Source organism: Bidens hawaiensis, unplaced genomic scaffold, assembly GCF_021521415.1.
Source record: "Bidens hawaiensis isolate Kalapana, Puna unplaced genomic scaffold, B.hawaiensis_p1.1 tig00033980_1, whole genome shotgun sequence".
Classification (NCBI taxonomy): domain Eukaryota; kingdom Viridiplantae; phylum Streptophyta; class Magnoliopsida; order Asterales; family Asteraceae; genus Bidens; species Bidens hawaiensis.
In genome coordinates, this window is record NW_027495866.1 from 116,297 (window position 1) to 139,439 (window position 23,143).

Genomic DNA, 23,143 nt, shown 5'->3' on the forward strand with positions numbered 1-23,143 from the left:
AACTCGCAAGTACAACGCACCAACCATTCAATAAACGCAATTGCGCGTTGTACCGACCCGTTTGAGTAACCGACAACCAATTCAGCCCCATAACTTATAAAAATAATTTTTCAACAGCCCATACATCAAACCAAGTGTCCCCGAGCTGAATTGGTCGTTAATCACTTCAACCCTCGCGTTAAACGCCTCAAACTACAATTCTAGTCAACCGAACACAATCTTTCAAACGATAACTAGTTGACCAATCTAACGAACACCAATGAACATGGTTTTTAAGTATGATATACTAGACATACCTAGGAGGATTTTGGTGTAAAAAGCTCACTCAAAACAGTCCCGGAAATGCTCAATTGGACAGCCACCCGGTAAGCCTACAACACGCAATTTAGCGATTAATACGCGTGATATAAGGGTCAATTAAGGTGTAAAAGACTTGGGGAATCGTAGTACTAACCTTTAATTGATGTTTTACGCTCACGACTTGGCTGGAAAAAGGAAAATCGCAGGGGGGGGGGCTGTTTGCTGCGCCGATCGGACAAGGTGAAAGGGGGGGTTAGGGTTTTTTTTTTGTTTGTGTTATAATATAAAAAGTTTCACCCTAGCCCCTCCAATTTGAACTATTTGGCATTTTGGAAGAAAGGTTAAATGCTTTTACGTACCGGGGTGACGAGAAGGCTTCCGAGAAATGTCGGTTAAGTCCCGAGAGATATACATATTTGCAATGACTATCATGGGAACATAAGGACCTATCTCAAAACATCTCATCAACTCCAGTCAACGAAATAAAGTTCATAAACCTCCACTTAACGTCAGCAAATTTGTCATCTAAGGTCATAAATTTTGGAGGTTTTGTATTGGTTCCCACTTGATTCTCAAGTAACAAGTACCCCTTCAACAACTCAGAATCAGTACTAGCCATGATTACAACAGTTTCAAACACTAAAAGTCCTTAAATAGTTGCAATTTCACAAGACAGAACAACAAATTCGCACAGTATGCGAAGCGAAACAGAAATGCAAAGCGAAACTGATTGGTGCGAAGCGAAACTGTTCCAAGCGAAGCGAAACTGTTCAAAGCGAAGCGAAATGGTTTGATGCGATGCGAAACAGTCTCAAGCGAAGCGAAACTTTTCAAGGCTTGCAGAAACAATCTTTTTCGGGATCTGTTCACCTAACTTGTCAGTTCTTGTCTAGGGTCAGTACAACCTTCACGTACATGCGATGCGAAAACCTTTTAACACTTCATTTTTAACAAATTACAAACCCAAATCTTTTAGATCTAAACTTTTATACTTGTGATTTCTACCAAGAACACTTTCTAAGTCATGTTTATGAACTGGAACTCGATTGTTTTTGTATTTTGTAGTTTTTTCTTTGCAAGAACCTTTCTTTTCTTTTTCTCAAGATCAAAACCCAAGGTTGTGATCCAAAAACCTTAACTAGTGAGCCGAAGCTCTGATATCAATTGTAGGTCCCAAAACGGGTGGATCTAACAACGTGTCTTGGATCAACAAACTCGGTGCTAGCGGAATATCACACCAAGCTACCTTTGGTCTCGGATCTTGAGTGTTTATGTTCGGTTTTAGAGAAGTGAGAGAGAGAACAAGAGGATGTAAAGTTAACAATTTGACAAAAGGCTTCTTACTTCTCATGGAATACTTCCTATAGGAAAGCATGCATGAGAAGTGTTTATATTCACTAATGCCCAATGGGCTTCTTTACAATTGATCAAAGCCCAATAACATACAAAAGACTATGATAAGCCCAAACGTACGTACATACATATATTTCAATACAAAAGACTTAGAAATACAAAACGGGACCTAACACTAAATTCACTCGATAATTCTGTTCCCTTCAAACTGTTTCGTTATGAGAGAGAATCAGTTTTGTATATTCTAAACCTTAACCTCATTTTCCACTTTGTTTGATTCATAAAATTTTCCCCCTATTGTCTTGAACTTCTTATAGTGTCTATATATATATGATATCTCGATCAATAATATTAATTTCTAACAAATGTGACATACACCCAAAACAACGTTCAGCAAGCTTAATTATTTGCATACATTTTATTATAGTTGAACGTGATTAAATGCTTAGTCAACCTAATGGCTCCGCATCTAATGTCAACTTTCTGCCTTTTCTAGTCAGCGGTGGCTAGCCAAAAGTCCATATCATTGGTGTCACTTTGAATTACTTGATTCAAGTCACTCTCATCTATAATTCTCACAGAAAGGAGAGGCTAGTTTTAGCATTAACTTACGCATCAAAAAGGCTGCTGGTTGAACTTCTCATTTGATGTTAACATGATTTATGAGATATCTACTATATATCTAGAAATTCCATATGTGATATGTTGTAAAATAGGCTATGAAATTTTACCAACATTTATTAGCGCATATAACAAAGAAAAACTCACAAGGAAAATAATATAAATAATTTGTTATTGGCAGCAGAATATCGAAAGTAAACTAGGGTTTTGATGTACAATAGATTGAACGACGCATATAATAGATAATGTAAACGAAATTTTATTAAGTGAATGGATCAAAAGATCTTGGTACACCGCATCATTCATCTAACTAATGTATATACGTATTGAAAGGGCTGCTATGGAGCGGTTGGAAAAGCTGTCGTGCCCTTTGACGCCAAAACAGGCTATGGAGCGGTTGGAAAAACTGTCGTGTCCTTTGGCGCCAAAACCATTTTAGACGACCATGTTGCAGCCAAACATAATAATCAGCCCAAGCTTAGTAGTTCTAATAATAATACAAATATTGTCTTAAGTATGATACAATACATAATAATAATAATAATAATAATAATAATAATAATAATAATAATAATAATAATAATAATAATAATTTAGTTAATATCTTCAGCATAATTAGCTCTAGCAAAGATAATGACTAAATACACTTCTCAAAGTAATCACTATCTTCCTCTACATGTAGCAGTATATCCACCACTTGGCTCATTGATGGTCTTGCATCTTTATCTTCCTCTGAACACCGTAATGCCACCTTAATCAGAATTTCCATTTTTCTCGTGTCATACTTTCCGTCAACCGTAACATCTACAACTTCTTTAATCCAATCATCCTTTCCACCGGCTGCTATCATTTTTTCTTTCACCCATCTATCTAGCCGGCCCTTCGACTCCGCACTTTGAACATGCTGGGCTCCTACCTGTTATCATCTCTAACATCACAACCCCATAACTATATACATCAACTTTTGAGGTTATAGGATGATTAACAAACAACCACTCTGGAGCCATGTAACCTCTTGTCCCCCTTGCTCTAGTGAATACCGAATTAAGTGTTACATCTCTGTCCAATAACTTAGACACCCCAAAATCCGCAACCTTTGGGTTCCAATTGCTATCTAGCAATATATTGTGAGGCTTAACATCACGATGCAAAACCCATTCCAAGCATTCTTCATGTAGATAAGCTAGCCCTTTCACAGTACCCAGTGCAATGTCAAACCTCTTATCCCAATCTAGCTTACTAGAATGCAAGTTTTGAGCCAATGAACCGTTTTCCATATGCTCGTAAACCAACAATTTGTGTTTTGTCTCAGCACAATACCCCCACATGTCTATCAAATTCATGTGGTTAAGCCTCCCAAGGGTACTTATCTCAGCTAGAAGTTCAGCTTCACCTTGGTTGTTACCGAATTCCTTAAGAAGTTTGACCGCTCCAACTTGATTGTTTGAAAATTGTCCCTTGTAGACAATTCCACCACCTCCTCTCCCTATCTCTTTGCTGAAGTTATTAGTGGCTTTTTTCAGTTCTGCATAGCTAAATCTCTGAAATCCTGTAGCAGCTTGGAGGTAACCTTGTCTTGTCTTCGATGGACTTCGGATGCGATAGAAGAAGTAAAGAATGCAAATAGTCTCCAGTGCACCAAATACATATGTAAATATCATCAGGAACTTAACTGACTCATTTCTTGGGTTCTTTTCATATGCTCTATCAATTTGAATTGTTGGTGATTTCTGGCTGCATATTAAGCTGTCTCCCTGAACAATGTTTTTGCTCTTGGACAATAGGGAAATACATTTGGGCACCTTTAGATACATGGAACCGTTTGAACTCACGGTTCTAAACCCGTTTATCAATTTAAATTTGACGTAACAAGAGTAATAGCCGTCGGTCTCGAAGTTGTATTGGAACCCTTTGCAGTTGCAGACGCTTAAACACGCTTGCTTACATTCATCTAATGTTGTATTGCGCACAAATTTAGCTTCGTAACCGTAGAAATCATAGTGCGGAAAATGTAGGAAATCATCCTCACCATTTCCACATAATGTTGTATTGAATTCCGGTTTACAACCGTATGACCAATCTGTGCGATTGATCATCTTGTGATTGGGTATGCAGGAACATTTCCTATCCTGATTAGGACCAATAGAACACGTACTATTTTCTCCACATATTCCATGAACTCTACAAGTGTCAGAAATAGCTTGCCAAGTCACTTTCCAAATTCCTTTGCTCTCATCTAGACTATATGCTCTGAAGTTACCATCAACATCTATAGTCAATCTTCTCACTGAATGATTTTCAGAATCTGATGTATTGAAGAACAGACTATCACTTGATACGAAATGACCCGACAAATCCAAGATGGCGGTCCTTCGGCTCGCCCAGGTGCTCCTTCCAGCTACCCATGCTGTTATCTTAGGATCTGGCCAATAAGTGCCTGCTACACTAGGACCATTATAGGCAAGTCTAATGACATTATCACTATCAAAATAGAGCTTGTAGAACCCTGAAGAGTAATTTGTTAAACTTCTTGAAGATACAAGTGGTGTATCTTTTGTGAGCTTTTGAAGGGGAAGAAGGGTGTCGGTTGGGGAGCCGAAGCTTTCCCAAACGGTTTGGTTATCTTGATTTTGAAGATAAAGGTTGCCAGTATTGTTCATAATTAGTTGGGCAGGTTTTGTGGAGTCTATAATATTTGTGGACCATATAGGCAACTGTTGAGCTGCGTCTCTTAAAACCAGATTTCCAGTTTTTAACAAGGAAAGCTTTGATAGCTTTCCGTTAACCGGTACATCTCGGTTAGCCATCCAAATGATGGTGTGACTGTTGTCTGAGAGAGGTTTAGTAAACCATACTGCGAAGCAATATGCATTGTCGCCAACGCTGTAAAACCCGGAGGTGAAAAGGCCATTGGGTGAGATTAATAAGTCATCTTTGTTCTCCACCGAGATAGATGAACCTGGTTTAAGGACTGAGGGTAGTGAAAGAGAAAAAGAAAGCAAAGGTGTTTTAGATAGTAATAATAATAATAATAATAATAATAATAATAATAATAATAATAATAATAATAATAATAATAATAATAATAATAATAATAATAAACCAGCCATTTGGAAAAGAACTAGAGAGAGCATTGAGGTCGAGTATATATGTGATATGCCAAGTCTGGAAGCTATATATAGTCTTCAAGATTTGTAATTACAGCATACATGTAGTATATGGTCCATGGTCAGATCTGAATAATTAAGTGCCATGGATCTTAGGTAGACTTTTTTCAGGGGGGACAAACAACATTTCAATTGGGTACATGACATAATATTGCAATTTTTATATTTTATCAAATATTATATTTATGTCAACAAAGTGGCGGCTTTAAAAAGAACTTATTATTATTCCATTTGACTTTCTAGATAAAGTCTAGCCATCATTTGCATCAATCAACTAGGTTGGGATATATTCAGTAACTGAAAAGGAAATCCTCAAAAAAAGATGGAAAATTTTGGACTACAAAGAGGAGTGTATTACTCCTTAAAAACGATAAGCGAAGTGGGTTACCTACGATAATAATCGGTGTTGTTCGCTCAAAATTTTGGTCGTGGTAATTTAAATAGAACAAGTAATAGTACAATACCAATATGTCATCTGCGGAGGCTGTTTATAATCAGTACCCACATATCCTCTTCGATCAAGACTTTTAATCGCTACGGACATATATAGTCATCCACGATCCTTGGGCAAATTTAGAAGTATGAAGGAATCTTTAAATTGTATTTAACAGATAATTGTAGGGGACCCAAGCATCTATTATCACTAAATTTAAGTCGGTAGTTGACATAATAATGCAAATACTAACCAATATTTTTTTATTGGATCATTATTGACTTATTGAATTATTCCACAATGTGACAATGACAATGTCACAAATTAATAATTTAGTTTACATTTTCAAGAAAAAATAATACAATTTTATATAAAACAATAATTTTAATTATAAAATCTTATGTTAATTTTGTTTTTTAGTTGTAAATTTTAGCTTAAGATACCAGACCAATTGAATTTATTACATAAAATCTATTTAAAGAATATAAATAGATTAAATGGGTCAATCTGCGAACCTGTATGTTTAACCAGAACAACTCCCGTTTAGCTAAACATACTCACTGGTTTAACCTGAAACTAATCAGAACTCGTTCATATCAAACCCAAACCCAATTTCATGTTAGGTTTGCGTTGTGTTGCATGGTTGGGTTGTGTTACAAATTCTGGAACGGAAAGCGGAATTTTGGAGCGGAGTCTTTGGAAGGTTTATGATTTGAAAAGAAATTTTGAGAAAGAGGAATACGAAATAGAATGGAGGGAATTTTTAGAAAATGAGGGAAATTTATGAGTTTTTGGGAATTATTAAATTGAGAGGGAAGCCGATAACCAACAAAATAAATGAAATAAAGGTTAATTTAGTTTTTGATAATTAAAATACGTTATGTATTTAAATTACGAAAGTTAAAACTCACATAAGCCATGATGGTTTATATATGTGTGTTTGTAGGGTGCTTCGTGTCTTAAGAAACATCATCGTTATTCATAGAGCATGGCCGGTCATAATTCGTTGTATCATGTCATCAAAGGTTGTTTACCTAGTTTATTTTACATGTTGGTTGATATCATCTAGAACTCCTAGATAACAATTCTGACACCTTAGACGAATCCCACATCGATAGTGGACATGGGAGATTCTTAGTTAATAAGTATATGTCCCATCTCTTAAATCACTAATGCGTTTTGAGCTTAATACTAATGGACGTGTAGGTCCCGTGGTGGGTGGATCTAACAACGTTCTTGGATCAACCTAACTTAGTGTTAGCGGAAATCACACTAAGCAACCTAAGAGGTCTTGGATCTTGAAATTTTTTTTCGGGTTTTAGAGAGAGAGGAGTATGAGAAGTTAGAGAATTTGGCAAAACATTCTTCTTTCTCATGCCATGCTCCCTATTTATAGAGGAGCATGCATGAGAAAAATGTCATTGTCAATACCCAATAAGCTTATTTACAAGTTTTTTTCTTGAGCCTATACATACAAAACAAGCAACTAAAGCCTAAGAGATACAAAATCAATACAAAAGATTTAACACTAAAAAGGGACCTAACAGGACGAGATATATTACTTATATAATTTTATCACAATTTCTACATAAAAACAGTTATTATAGAAATAGCTAAATATATATTATATAAGAATCTAATAATTAAATCTTCATCACAACTATAGCAACTATAGTTTTTAAGGCAAACGTGCAACAAGCTACGCCGCCACCTCTTTTTGATTCGGGCCCACTCGAGCTTGATATGTGAAGCTTGGGCTTGATCTTGTTTATTAAATGAACATCAATAAAAGCTTGAGCTTGTTTAAGCTAGCTCCGCTCATTTCTAGTTCGTATCGAGTTCCCTAGTAGATCATGAGCAATTTGGATTTGGCTCGTTTACAACTATAATAATTTAAGTTAAACTTATACAAAAATATATAAAATATTTTTTTTATTTTTTGTCATCTCTTTCTTTCCCTCCAAAATAAATAAATTCCCCCATCGACATCCCAAATACCAAAGTACCACTTTTTCCCTCCAAAATAGTTTAGTGAATCCCAGCTATGAATTGAACCTCCATTTCCGTCTCATTCGATGAACCATACCAACATCATACACGGATGCTACGTCTTTGCGTCTAGTCTGTTAATTTTGATTTTGTTTATCTTTCCGGCAACTATAGTCTTCTTTAATTGTGATTTAGCTTATTTGCCCCTTCATTTCAACTGGATAAGCTTCTTGATTTTAGCTTGCCCCAGCCCTTACAACTTAATATATTAAAACAACCAATTGTAAGATATGATGATTTTGACCTTTAATTAACATTTTCAAATTCTATAAAGACACGGAATTAGGACAGAAAGGAAAAAAGAAAACCAGTTTGCTAAACAATAGTCTTACATAGCTAAGTAAAAACAAAATAACATAACAACGTTGCTAAGAAGATCATTTCGAATAGCCTTCGTTAATTTTGATATAGTTCAAATTGTTTAGGCGAGACCCCAAAGCTTTGTTTAATTTTGGATAAAACACATGAAAAGGATAAGGTTCACGCATCATATGGTTGCCTGAGCATATTTTAAAATAACAAATAGAAACAATTTTTATATTTACCATTGTTAAACATAGAATCATAACTAGCAACTCATGTAAGTTTATACTATTTTTTGTGCCTGTTTCTTTTACTGTAGCCTTATGTTAATAATATAATATCAAATAGTTGCTCTTGTAAAATAAATGATTATTCAGCAATTATGTGACAGGCTGTGAACATGTGGGCAACAAGGGACTTCTCAGGTGATTAAAAGTGCATTTATGTGAATTCACTTGTGAATATGTTCTCAAATTATAAACAATAATTTGCATCTTAGCTTCTATACAAAAATAAAGAACAACAACAATTTGTTGATGGTCATTTTACGTTCTATATTGTTTGTATGTTATATTTTGATGGTATATGTTTACACAAATGCATGCATATCTGATTTTAAAGTCTATTTAATTTTTTTTTTCAAGTTAATAAAAACTTGAATACGAGTATTTATGTATGCTGTCCTGCCTCTTCACAACTTGATTTCTTACAAACTTTCTGTCATTTTTTTTCTATGAAAAATTACATTATTTATAGACAACTTCTATTTGTTTTCATAATCAGATTTGATTACAATACTACAAAGGACAGATTTGTGGCCACTAGATCTGGAACTTCAAGTACATATTTTAGAAGTCATCTACCCTGCATTATGTGAACCAAGCATTGTTGTAAAACTCCCTAGTAGGCGGCCGAGTACTCCCCGATTACTCCCCGCCTAGATCGAGTACTCCCCGCCTCGGCCGAGTACTCCGTAGGTATTTTCCGAGTAATCCCCGACTACTCCCGAGTACTCGCAACTCCCCAGTCGACCGTCTAGGACCGCCTAACGACTTTTACAAACTTGGAACCAAGTGAGTAGGAAGAATACCAACTCATCTGTTATTGCCAGTTATGAGGTGGAAACTTCAACATATTACTTGACAATAATTAGTCGAACGAATGGGTAAATTCAACGTATGACATTTTATAAATTAAAAAATGTTAGCTATGAAAATAAGTCGAACGAATCAAAGATATCCGAGTAATGAATTTAAATGTTATTTGACAGTAATTAGTTTCTGGTGATCAAATTGAAATCAAATGGATCACCAACAAAAGTATATTTCTTTTGGCATTTGCCACTGTAATGAAATCTCAACTTTTGTTGAAGGGTGCAACATGAGTTGCTGATCTAGTGGGAGAACGAACAGAAAAAGGTTATGAATCATGAGCCTTGTTGACTTGTTAAAGAAACGAGTAAGTACACGCTATTTGAATCAAATAGATTCATTGTGTGCCACTGTGTGTTTATTTTTGACTTTATGCATAATTGTTTACATTTATCCTACCTTAGACTTGAATAAATAAAAATGAAGACTCGTACAATGAATTACATGCTTTAACCCAAATGTTATAATGTATAAGTAAAAGGACACAAGAACATGAATATATGATGACATGGAAGGAAAGTTGTAAGTTTGAATTTTGATGTTACATGTTTCTTTTGTTGACACTACTAGTTTTTATCATGGGTGTTAGGTTATTTTTTCAGGTTTTGGGTTAATTGGCTCTTTTAGAAACATTAATTTCTCCTATTTTTTATCGATTGCAGTGTCATTGCCTCATAGTTTCACGGGATTGCCCCAAATAAGACCATAAACAGATAACATGGGGTTGTATAGTTTCATTTGTTAATGATATTTGACAAATTGAAAAACATAATTTTATAAACTTGAGCAGTATTATTGAGACATAGGTCATGTTGCAATATTCTTTCTCTAAGGTTATTGCTTAGCAGATCCAAACGCTAACTAAAGATCAAGGATTTGACAACAATTTTACAATAATGTCACAGACAAGCATCATGTTTCTCTGTGGGCCTCATGATTTCATCCAATTCAGTGGCTTCATTTGTACGCCGCAGGTCTACACGCTGAAATGTCATACTGTAGGTCAGCACACTGCAGCTTCTTCGTCTGTGGCTGCTTTTATTAACCGATAACACAAAAACAGACCGTGCAATTTTTAACATTCACCCATAGCATGATTTCAGGTATATAAAATTGTTTTGACAATATTTTCTTTGTATTTTTTGGACAATATTTTGCAAAAACAAATGAAGAAATACAAACCTATAAACGTTGGTAGATCTTGTTCTGGTTGTAATGAACAAAGAGAACAAGTATATTGTCTACTTTTTGGTAGAGGCGTTACAAATACAAAGGTTGAGAAAAAGCATTGCCAATGCGTAAAGACTAAAGAGATTGAAGAGGAGCATGAAAAAATAAAGTCAGTATTTGAAAAGACACTGACTGTCAGTGACTAAACTTGAAAGCTATGATGTGGAAGGTTATGAGTTGATTTTTTTATTTTTTTTTTGGTTATTGTAATTGACACTATGTTGACAATATTGTTATTTGAGTTTGGACAAATATGCTGAAGTACGCCATTTGACTATTAATGATATTTCTTTTATTATTGTTTTGGGGAAATTCAGAGTGAATGCATATTAATTAACATCAATTGAGTTTATATTAGTTTCATTTGGGTGTAAAAAAGATTGCATTTGTTGCAACTGAAATTCGTAAAAAGGTTGCATTTTTCTAATTAAAATGATGACAAAGGTTGCATTGAGTCAAGAAAAAGGTTGCATTTTTGTAACTAAAATATGATAAAAGTTGCAATTGAGTATTGAAAAAGTTGCATTTCAAGGTAACAAAAGTTGCATTAGAATGTAAAAAGGTTGCATTTAAAAAGGTTGCACTTGGATGGTAAAGGCAACACATTCAAAAAATGTTGCGTTAGGCCTAGAAAAGCTTACATTATGTCTAATGCAACTTCTTCTAATGCAACCTTGCATTAGGCCTAAAGCAACCCTTTTAAGACATAATGCAACATTTTACTTAGGTTGCATTAGCTTAATTTTCTTGTAGTATTTCCATATTCTTTAGTTTCATTAGCAACCAAATTATCAAACTTCTTCAAAGTAATCCAATATTTATCCAATGCGGCATTTGCAGTATTTGAATGTTCACCAATTTTGCCAATCAAGCTCTTGAAATCTTCCTTATGCTTTCCTTTAATTGACAGTATTCCCAATTTAGCCTTACATGTTTCATGGCATATTCAAGGTATTTAATTGTAATATTCAAACTCTACAGAATTTCTTAGATGAATAATATCAATGTAAACAAGTGATCCTTACAGGTGACATGAGATAGACTTACAGCCAATTCATCGGTCGTCGAAGCTACTTGTCTAACCACTTTTACACCATTGTTCTTCGTTGGATCTTCTGTTTCGAGGGTACCATATACTTGCTTTGTAGAATTACATTTCTATAGTCAGAATAGCATTAAAGTATAGTGGTTTGGTTACATTGGCAACTAGTAGTTCTACCACATTAGCATTTAATGCAAATCCACTTGAACTTACAATCTTCTTCACCCCATTATTACTCATCATTTTCTTGTTAATCCAAACTCATTCCAGTAGCCCATAAAAGAACTTTAATTTGCAAATAAAAAAAAGTTTTCATTGTTATGTGGCTCCAATTTTAAAAGCATATTAAGAGCTACACTGCATGTAACTTGGTTTTCACAACTATTAGTACTATTCAAATATGCGCTATTTTTTTAGAATTTGATATTGAACCCCAGTTCTTATCATTACAAACAACCTGAGTAGGGTTTGAATGACATGATTTCAGAACTTCGAACCTTCTTCATTTGGACTTCCATTTATGCCAACTAAACACTTCACCCCTTCCTATTGCATTTAATTCAAATTCTTCCACAACACCTAAACCCTTAAATTTCTCATCCTTAGTTGTTTCTTCATTTGTTTTATTGTTCTGTGAATCTTCAACCATTATCACTTTTTTCTCATTCATTTTGATTCCATTCCTTGATTCTATATTATCAAAATCCTTTTTCTTCTTTCAAAACACCATCTGTTGCATTTAATTTTTCTTTTGACACTTCACCAATTATTTTTACTTTATTTCCATTTTCTCTTTATCTGCATCTTTCACTGCAATTAGAAGCACAAGAACTGATTTACTGTTACTTATATCCTCATAAACCCCTTCCATTTTAACACTCATATCTTGACTCAAAGTGTCATCTTCATGTGTATGATACGTATATCTTGATTCAAAGTGTCATCTTCATGTGTATGATACGTGTGTTGAACAGAGAAAGAAAATAACTTAATTAAACAATAAATTAATAATTCAAACTTAAGGGAGCAACAAATAATTTAGTAGTGCCTTTAAATTACAATAGTTAGCTTATATCAAATACTAAATCAATGAAAGAATGCGTTTGCTCTTGCTCTTCCATATAAGTATAAACGACCAATTGTTGGTCAGTTAATCAACATCCCTTTCCTCCAGGACTTGGACATGTGTCCTTTATATTCCAAAGGATTTTAACATCACTAGGAAACTCATGTCCAATTTTCCATGCACTTGGACCTAAGGGCTTAATGTTCCCAAAAGATTTCGTTCCTGGAAATCCATGTCCTTTGGTATCTGGACTCGGATCGGAGTTCTTAATATCACCAAGATAATTATTATTGGTCCAACCATCTCCTTTCCTTCAGGACTTGGACCATAGTTCTTAATATCCCTAAGGACGTAATCATTGGTCCAATAATGTCCCTTTCCTCCAGGACTTAGACCACAGTCTTAATATCACCAAGGACTTTATCAATGGTGCAGTCGTGTTCCTTTCCCCCCAAGACTTGGACCGGAGTTCTTAATATCACCAAGAACATTTTTGTTGGTCCAGTCGTGTCCCTTTCCTCTAGGACTTGAACCGGAGTTCTTAATATCACCAAAAACATTTTCGTTGGTCCAGTCGTGTCCCTTTCCTCTAGGACTTGGACAGGAGTTCTTAATATCACCACGAATATTTTCGTTGGTCCAGTCATGTCCCTTTCCTTCGAGACTTGGACCGAGTTCTTAATATCACCAAGAATATTATCATTTGTGGAATCATGTCTGTTTCCTTCGAGACTTGGACCAGAGTTCTTAATATCACCAAGAATATTATCATTCTTAATATCACCAAGGACATTATCATTGGCCGAGTCATGTCCCTTTCCTCCGGGACTTGGACCCTAGTTCTTAATAACACCAAGAATATTATCATTGGTCCAGTCGTGTCCCTTTCCTCTAGGACTAGGACCCGAGTTCTTGATATTCGCAAAAGAATCAGCAACGAAAAACTCGTGTCCCCTTCCTCCCGCCCTTGAAACTCTGCCACTTTTAATAGCTGCAATAGTAACATCCATTGCATCTTTTGTATGACCATCAGCATAGCTAATAGGCGTGGTGATATAACTGATCCGTCGAGCCAACATGTTTAAGCTTAATAAGGTGAGAAGAAAAACATTGGTGATAAAGTAGTATCTTCTGGCGATTACTAAATTTAGAAATATAATCAAGGTGAAACGGACAATTGTTCGTTAAAGAATTTTGTTCGAAGAATGAAATTCATAACAAAACTTAAAAGAAGAACAAATATGTGTAGTAAGAATTAGCAAGAATGTGAAGGTATATATACTACTTAATAATGCATGCATGCAAGAATGTGGGAGATCAGGTCCAAAAGCGACGCTCTCGCAAAGAACACGTGCGTGAATAGAGATTTGAATAAGTGATGGTGTGACTCCTAGTCCCCTACATACGATTCTAGTAGGTTAATCCTTGGTTAATTATATCTTCTTCTGAAGTTCAAAACTCTTGTTCGCCTCTGTATGATAAAGATAAAGAACATATATAGAATAAAATAAATGTGTACAACATTTTGAGAATGGAATGCAGGTCAGAGCTTCCATAAAGTAGTTGGAAAATTACAAGAGAGTTGCAAACTTGATTTAAAATTGCTAATGAAAAAGTCCAATTTAAGTTGATAAATACATGTTATTTCATAATGTGCTCATTATTTACATGTATATAGAAAAGTTGAATGGTCGAATTATTAAATCGTCGAACTAATAGTGCTCATTATGGGATTTTTGTAATTGAGTAATGTTTGGTTATTATTTAATAACCAAGTTTTATGATTTGATGGTAGTCATATATTTATAAGCTTAAGTAAAAGGTATAATCGAGTCCTAATTATAAAAACTAGCATTTGTAATTTTTCTATAAGTATTATATTACGTATTAGAAAAAAAATTGTTATAAACTATTTTTAATAATATGTTACTTTTTCTCTGTCATTTTATTTATAAGGATCATGATTCATGAAAGATTTTGGAAGGTCGTATACATGGTTGCCTAAATTATTTTTTGGGTTAGAAATTAAACAAAAACCTCATGGTATACTTTTTTTACAAGAAAGGTGTACTGCTAAAATTTTTACTAAATTTTCTACAAAGAAATCCAACCCCAATTACACTCTTAGGTTGGGTGTCCTAAATACTCATATCAACCGTACATGTATTTGTATTTGTATTTGTATTTGTACCTGTACTGATTTAGCCTATTCGGTACATGTATCGGTACTTGTTTTTATTGATTTTCGATACGGGTACGCTAAGCAGTTAATGCGGAAAAATATCGGATATCGGTTAAGGACCGATATCTGAGATATCGGTTATCGTAGTGAGATATCGGTAATTTTAATATCATATAAAATTCATATATATATATTGAAAACTCTATTGAGTTACAAAAACTCTAGAAACCATCTGGTTGTTGAAAAATGGTCACGTTTTTATGCCTCAAGAAACTTCTCATTTATCATGAAGGATATTTAGGTAATTTCTATTTCTTGTGTGTCAAATCTCATGTCACATTCAAACAAATTGTACACTGTCTGTCAGTCTCTCTCTCTCTTTTCAATCTTCAAATATTTGAGGAGCAAGAACCTTTTTTTTTTTTTAATTTCAATTGAAAGAGCATAATTTATTAGATTGGTTAATATTGATAATATTACTTGATTAATAAAAAAAGATTTCCTCATGAATTGAAAGGTGAGTAATCTCCAAAAGTTTCATATCAAATTAATTACTTATTAACTTTAAAACTGTTAAATAATTTTTTAAACAGTAAATACACATGTTAATTGTATATTAAATATGCAAAAATTATATTAGAATTAAAAAAAAACACTAAAACAGTATGTATATTTAAAAATATATTAAATATTTAATCTTAATATGTTATAATTAAAACTTGTTAAATATATTAGTTACATATGTAAATATATGTTTAATATTAAAACTTAGATATGCAAACTTATTTATAGAATTTTTACGTATTTAAAAAAATTATTAAAAATATGTAAACTTAATATGTAATCACTTATTTACCAATTTTTACATATTTAAAAATATGTTAAATATTTAAAATTAATATGTTATAATTAAAACTTGTTAAATATATTTGTTACATATTTAAAAATATGTTACATATTTAAACTTAATATGTAAACTTATTTATCAATTTTTACATATTTAAAAATATGTTACATATTTAAACTTAATATGTAAACTTATATATATATATATATATATATATATATATATATATATATATATAGGGAGAGGATCAACAGAAAATTCACCTTTAGAGAGAAAACTAAAAAAACTCCTAAAAACTTCTAAAGAATTATTTTTAATTAAAAATAAAAAAATTTTTTTAAAATTCTGTTTTAGCCATTATTCTTATATTTTTTTATATTTTACTCGAAATATATAAAAAAATAAAAAAAAATAAAAAAATAACCCGCTGTAATGCACATACGTATTACTGTGCGATACTGTTGTATTACACATGTGTATTACTATGTATTTTTGAGTTTAATAGTGTTTTATTGCATATATTCAATATTTGTGTATTGTATATGTGTAGTAGTGTTTTAGTATATGAAAAAATAATAAAAAAATAAAAGTCTATGTGATGCACATGTGCGTTAATGTTGTATTACACATACGTACTAATTTGTATTCAATTTGTGTATTAGTCTTATATTGCATATATACCATAGTATGTATCAAATATGTGCAATAGTGTTGTATTCTATGCAATACAAACACTTTTGCATATATACAATGCACACTATTACACATGCGCACTATACCGACAAGGTTACCGGCAAGGGTTTTTTTTTTTTGAACCAATAACAACATATAAGAATAATGAAAAAAAAAAGAAACTTCAAAAAAATAAATTTTTTAAAGTTAAAAATAGTTTTTTAAAAGTTTTTAGGAATTTTTAAGTTTTCTCTTTAAGAGGAGTTTTCACTAGAACTCACCCATATATATATATATATATATATATATATATATATATATATATATATATATATATATATATATAGGGGAAGTATAAAATGAAAACCCACTTGAGTTGTGAAAACCCGTGAAAACCTTATGTAAAATCGTTTTTTTTGTTTTTTCTTTGTTACACACGTAATATATGTTGTTACATTTAATAGAAAACATCGAAAAATGAAAAAAAAAATTTCTATTTTTTAACATTTTTTTACTAATTTTTATATATGTTTTCAGGAGAGAGAAAATGTTATATATATGTTTACATTTTTTTTTAACTTTAATTGTGAACTACAAGATTTAAACTTTAATTAAAAACATGTGGTTGAGAATGAGTTTCTAGAGTTTTTACCACTCGCTAATTAAACCGAACTAATGACCTAATAACGTTCGAAACAACTTAGTTAATATATGAATTTTATTAGATATAATATTCATTTATTTAACCATATTTGATATTACTTATCACAATTATTATTATTATTATCATAATTATCAAAATCACCCTAGGTTCTGGGTTACGGCACACAAGCGTAATCACTATGAGTCACATGCGAGGATTTTGATAATTATGCGTGCACTCATAATTATTTAGAACGTCACATGATACACATAGTTCGTCCCGTTGTGTGGGCTCGAAAACAAGGTAAAATAAACTTTTTAAATCAAAATTTATGTGGAATTATTTGATTAAGAGAAATGAAACTAAATAAATACGTGAAATCTGTTGGCCATGAATAACTAGTAAATTAACTTTGAAAAATATAACGAAATTGTCGAAGTTAACCATTGAAAGTAATAATAACAAAACAGAATGAATTAGATGGAGGAAATTTTGAAGTTAGATAAGTAATTACACAATGAAAATCTGTGTTATTTTTAAAATTTAAAAAAAATGGTAATGATAAATGCAAAATGAATGAAGGAAATATATATAAATAGTAATGATAAATGCATAAAAATATTATTAATTTAATTGAAAAGAGATAGAAAATAGTAATTATTAGTGTGATTTTGGATTTTGAGACAAGGGTAATGGATGGGAATGGTCGCAAGCATTCACAATAGGTTCTTTTAATTGTGTGGGTATGTGCTCTAGCTTTTAGAGTGTGGTGGTAAATGGTTGTGGGTGGATGAGAGAAAAAATTTTACTATTGATAAATAAATTTAAATAAAAACTGTTCATACTATATAATTTTTTAATATTTATTGAAAGTGGTTTCGAGTGAATGAGAAAGAAAATGTGATGATAAAATAAAAAAAGTATTATCTATTTGAAAAGAAGAGAGAAAACTTAACGATTTGTAGTGTGATTATTATATAAATGAAACTATAAATGACTTGCCGGGAATGCTCTAAAGGTCTAAGGCTATGCACATGAAAACCTATATATTTGATACAAAACCTATAACTTATTTATAGGTCGAAGAACATAAACATCTACAACGGAAACTATCATTTTATGAAATATGTTCAGCAAAAGAAGGACTAAATCCAAAGTTCATTTACAAGATGAACACGTCTAATCTTTTTATAATAATCTTTTTATAACGTAATACGGTTAAGCTCTTTTTATGCATGAAAATGTCCGTTCACTTTTAAAAGTAATAAATGTCTGTTAAAGGATTTAAAGAATCCTTTTTGTCATTTTGATACATGAGAGAGTGCATACAACACTCAAATCAAGATTACGCATATACTTCGATCCAAATTACTAGTAATCACTTAGTTGTAGACATACGTAAAATCGATTTGTGAGGAGCATGATACACTTAAATGTGTAACAATATAGCGACATAGTATGCCGGTTGGTTAGTTAGTTTTGGCTAAAACCGAATTCCTAACATTGCATAGGTTGCAATATTTGTATTGCACCCGTTCACGCACCATAGACATGGGATCATTGCAAGCATAATTTCTGGTCTGCAAGGTTTATGTAAAACTCTACTTGGATAATATGTTTGTTTGTGTTCTAATTTCTTTAATTATCTCAAATGCTCAAACCAGAAAGGAGATCACATATTTATTACCCATCCAACGAATATAAGGGAACACATACTCGCGTATGTCCACCCATCAATTTTTGCAAATCAAACTTTCAGACCTAAGATTATATTTGCACCAACAAAGAGTTTATATCAGTTAATGGATTCACCCTAGGAAGTAGCGATATATCATGGCCCATATACCAAGTTTTATTTTGATAGTTAGAGTTACTGGCAGGCACATCTTTAGACATTTGAACAAAAAAATAACTTAATTAAACAATAAATCAATAATTCAAACTTGAGAGCACCAAAGAATAATAGTGCCTTTAAATTACAATAGTATGCTTATCTCTAATAACAAATCAAGAAACTAGAATGAGTTTGCTCTTGTCCATCCATATAAGTATAAACAGCCTACTGTTGGTCAGTTACCTAATGTCCCATTCCTTCAGGACTTGGACCTGTGTTCTTGATACTCCAAAGGCTTTTAACACCACTAGGGAACTCATGTCCATTATTCCATGCACTTGGAGCTGAGAGCTTAATGCTCCCAAGAGATTTGGCGTATGGAAATCCGTGACCCTTGCCACCGGGGCTTGGACCGGAGTTCTTAATATCTCCAAGAATGTTATTGTTGGTCAGGTCGTGTCCCTTCCATCCAGGACTAGGACCAGAGTTCTTAATATCCCCAAGGATATTATCGCTGGTGAAGCCATGCCCCTTTCCTCCCGGACTAGGACCCGAGTTCTTAATATCCCCAAGAATATTATCGTTGGTGAAGTCGTGTCCCTTTCCTCCAGGACTAGGACCCGAGTTCTTAATATCCCCAAGAATATTATCGTTGGTGAAACCGTGTCCCTTTCCTCCAGGACTAGGACCCGAGTTCTTAATTTCCCCAAGAATATTATCGTCGGGGAAGTCATGTCCCTTTCCTCTAGGACTAGGACCCGAGTTCTTAATATCCCCAAGAATATTATCGTTTGTGAAGTCGTGTCCCTTTCCTCCAAGACTAGGACCCGAGTTCTTAATATCGCCAAGAATATTATCGTTGGTGAAGTCTTGATCCTTTCCTCCAGGACTAGGACCCGAGTTCTTAATATCCCCAAGAATATTATCGTTGGGGAAGTGGTGCCCCTTTCCTCCAGGACTAGGACCCGAGTTCTTAATATCTCCAAGAATATTATCGTTGGTGAAGCCATGTCCCTTTCCTCCAAGACTAGGACCCGAGTTCTTAATATCTCCAAGAATATTATTGTTGGTGAAGCCATGTCCCTTTCCTCCAGGACTAGGACCTGAGTTCTTGATATTCGCAAAATATTCAGTAGTGGGAAACTCATGTACCTTTCCTCCTGCACTTGGACCTGAGTGCTTAATGTTGCCAAGAGATTCAGCATCAGAAAATCCATGGCCCTTGCCATCTGGACTTGGACCGGAATTTTTTATACTTCCAAACAAGTCAGTAGCTGCAATCGTAAAACCAGCCATTACATCTTTAGTTTCAGCATTGGCATATCTGATGGTTTTGAAGATATTAATCGGGCGAGCCAATGTGTTTAAGCTTAACAAGTTGAGAAGCAGAAAAACATTGATGATAAAGTAGTAACTTCTGGCCATTTCTAAGTTTAGATTGACAATCAAGGTTATATGGAGAATTGTTTGTTAAATAAATTTTGTTTGAAGAATGAATATGATCTGATTGATTAGAAAACTTAACAGAAGAACAGATGTTTATAATTTGACAAGAAGGTGAAGGTATATATACTACTTAATCGTGCATGCATGCAAGTTTGGAAAAAGACATGGTCAAAAAGCTATCCTATAAAACAAGAAGAGAAAATTCATAGTCAATTAGAACACGTGGGTAAATTAAGGTTTCAATAACATTAGGCTTCCAAGTTAAGCTTTGAATTTCAACTCGTGTGTGAACGTATTTTGAGTCATTTGATAAAGTAAAGAGTACATATATGATGTGGCAAATGGTCCTGTTACATAGATTGTGTCATTTGATTTTTTTTTACTTTTATAACTCTGATCTTATAGTAAGAATCGTGGCCATGATCATGATCCTTCCACGAATACTAAGGGAGTCTTTGGAATTTCTTATGAAAACTCCTTATAACTTTTCAATAAGTTAATAAGTTACAAAAGTATAGCTTATTAACTTTTCATTCACACATCAAAATTAGCAATCTCAAACACCTATTTATTTTCAAAAAGTAAACAAGTTGTAAGTTTATAAAAATAAGCAATTCTAAACAAAGTATACTTGGAATAATCGCATTAATAGTTGCATTGACAATTATCTATGAAAATGAAAAAATATTTGATATAGTTAGTCGTCATAATCACATAATGTAGTGAATATGAAAAAGAAATGAAAAATAAAAGGTTATCTTATTCAAAACCCCATTTATATATGTTATGGGCGTGTAAAATAAAAAATACGGTGATGGGGCAAGTCGTACATGGACCAATTAGAATCTGGAAGGGCAGTCAAAAAACACATCAATAACTTTATAAAATAATCAAAATATAATTTTTTTAATAATTTGATTTTTATTTAAATTATAATTTTTATTTTTACTAAAGTGTAGAACAAGTGTTACATTGATCGAAATTAATATTTCGGTTATGATTTTATGTTTCAATTTTATCTAAATAATATGTCGGTTATTTAGATAGAATATAAGTAGTCAAGTATTAACTGTATTATAGCTTATAAATATTGGTTCATATTATAATGTTTAGACAACTTTTGTTGTATGATAAATATTTCACCTATTTAAATTTTCTCTAAACATTTGCTAGAACGTGTCTACCATTTATTTTATCGCACCACATGACCTTCATCACAAGCATACATTTGTAGTATAACTTATACGTACAAAAAGATTTTAACTGTGCTTTCTGTTTTCGCTTCTCTTTTAGAATGGTGGCCGACACATACATGTATCCTAAATTGCTTAGGAAGAATTTTAAATTCTTTAAAAGGTCCACTATATCTCCTTACTTTTTCGGTTTTTCCAACGAAAGTTCTTTTTGTTATGCCAACTTGTAGAGTATTGGACTATTGGAGTATGACACTACATGACATGAGTAAGTTTTAATCTTTTAGTCATATTTTTGTTTTTCTTATTCTTATTTAATTCTTTCTAAAATAAGTGTTTCATGAGAAATTACTAGTTTTTTATTTTTATTTTTCGTTTTCTCTCATTGTTAATTATCGTTAATTTTAATATCATCGTTTTTTCTAAGCATACAACCTTTTCAACTAAATTTTGTTTTTAATAACGGGTATAAAGGACAATTTCATAACTAAAAAGTATATTAGGATGTCAAAGTCCTACATTTTAATTAATATCTCTTCTTCATCTCATGGACGGCCCAAACTCTCTCATTCGCGTCTGTCATAAAGAATAAAGAAGAAAAAGAACAAACAAATTTGTAAAATAGTTATTTTTATGGAATGGAAATGGGGTGCGAGCTTCCATAAAGTGTAGATGGAAAATTACAAGAGTTGCAAATTTTGATTTTAAATTGCTGTTGAAAAGGTCCAATTAAAGTTGCTAAACAATTGACGGTTATTATTAGCTTAAATATATGTAATTTTCGTAACGGGCATTAGGGTCCAAACATGTATAAATGAGTCATATTATATATTTTGAGAATATTGTTGAGCTTTAAAAACTTTAAAAACTTTATTTTTAGTCACACATTTAATTAAATAGGTTAGTGAAGAAACACTAGATCGAACTGGATAGTCCGATCTGGTATTTCTCCAGATGTGAGTGTACTGAAGTGATGAGAACAGATCCAAGCTGATACCTGCAAAATAGAACACCGTTGAGTCTCGTTACGGGAAGGACAGAGTGGGGGGTTTTCCCATAACCACCCTCCGGCGTGAGAATAAGTATCGTACTTTGAACGGAATAAAGTAGGACACAGTATGTAATTGCTTAAGGCTTGAGAGTGTGAATGAATACCTTGAAGAGATGGTCTTTGTATTTATAGCCGAAGGGAGAAGGAGGGTGATTGGTGGAGTTGTCACTATCAAGTTATTCCCTCTCTGCCTGAACGGACATGTGTCGAGCGTTTATTGGATGTGACAGCTTGGACCCGTTTATGGTGTAGCCATTATCTGTGTACGTTGTGGGATGGCCATTACGTGTCCAGATGTCCTCTTTCCATTGGCCGATGTCGCTATCAGGAGGTTTTTAGAGAATCTTCTAGAAGTAGTTTGTTACAACTGCACTTCCATATCATGTGGGGGATCATACGTGTGATGAGTCCCTTGAGTTTGTTTGTGGATTCCTTCCGCGGATGCTCGCGTGACCGTCCGCGGGTTATGATGGAGTTCCACGAAGTGTCTTGGATTGTGGATGGCTTTACCAGTCCACTTATTCCTTGTGCGAATGTCTTTTGGCGATCCGCGGGTTGGT

The 23,143-nt window shown here is 33.1% G+C and overlaps 1 protein-coding gene and 2 pseudogenes across 1 annotated transcript; all 3 read right to left on the reverse strand.

The window, feature by feature from the left end:
• Positions 1-2,911: 2,911 nt before the first annotated feature.
• Positions 2,912-5,081, reverse strand: LOC143585666 (putative receptor protein kinase ZmPK1; annotated as a pseudogene).
• An 8,057-nt stretch (positions 5,082-13,138) lies between these two features.
• On the reverse strand, positions 13,139-13,794 carry LOC143585667 (uncharacterized; annotated as a pseudogene).
• A 5,342-nt stretch (positions 13,795-19,136) lies between these two features.
• On the reverse strand, positions 19,137-20,318 carry LOC143585668 (uncharacterized). Its single transcript, XM_077067411.1, has one exon. The coding sequence runs from the start codon at positions 20,316-20,318 to the stop codon at positions 19,137-19,139; it is 1,182 nt and encodes a 393-aa protein (XP_076923526.1).
• Positions 20,319-23,143: the final 2,825 nt, after the last annotated feature.

Coding starts and splice junctions, on each gene's coding strand:
- LOC143585668 (XM_077067411.1), bottom strand. CDS start 20,318: ATGGCCAGAAGTTACTACTTTATCATCAATGTTTTTCTGCTTCTCAAC.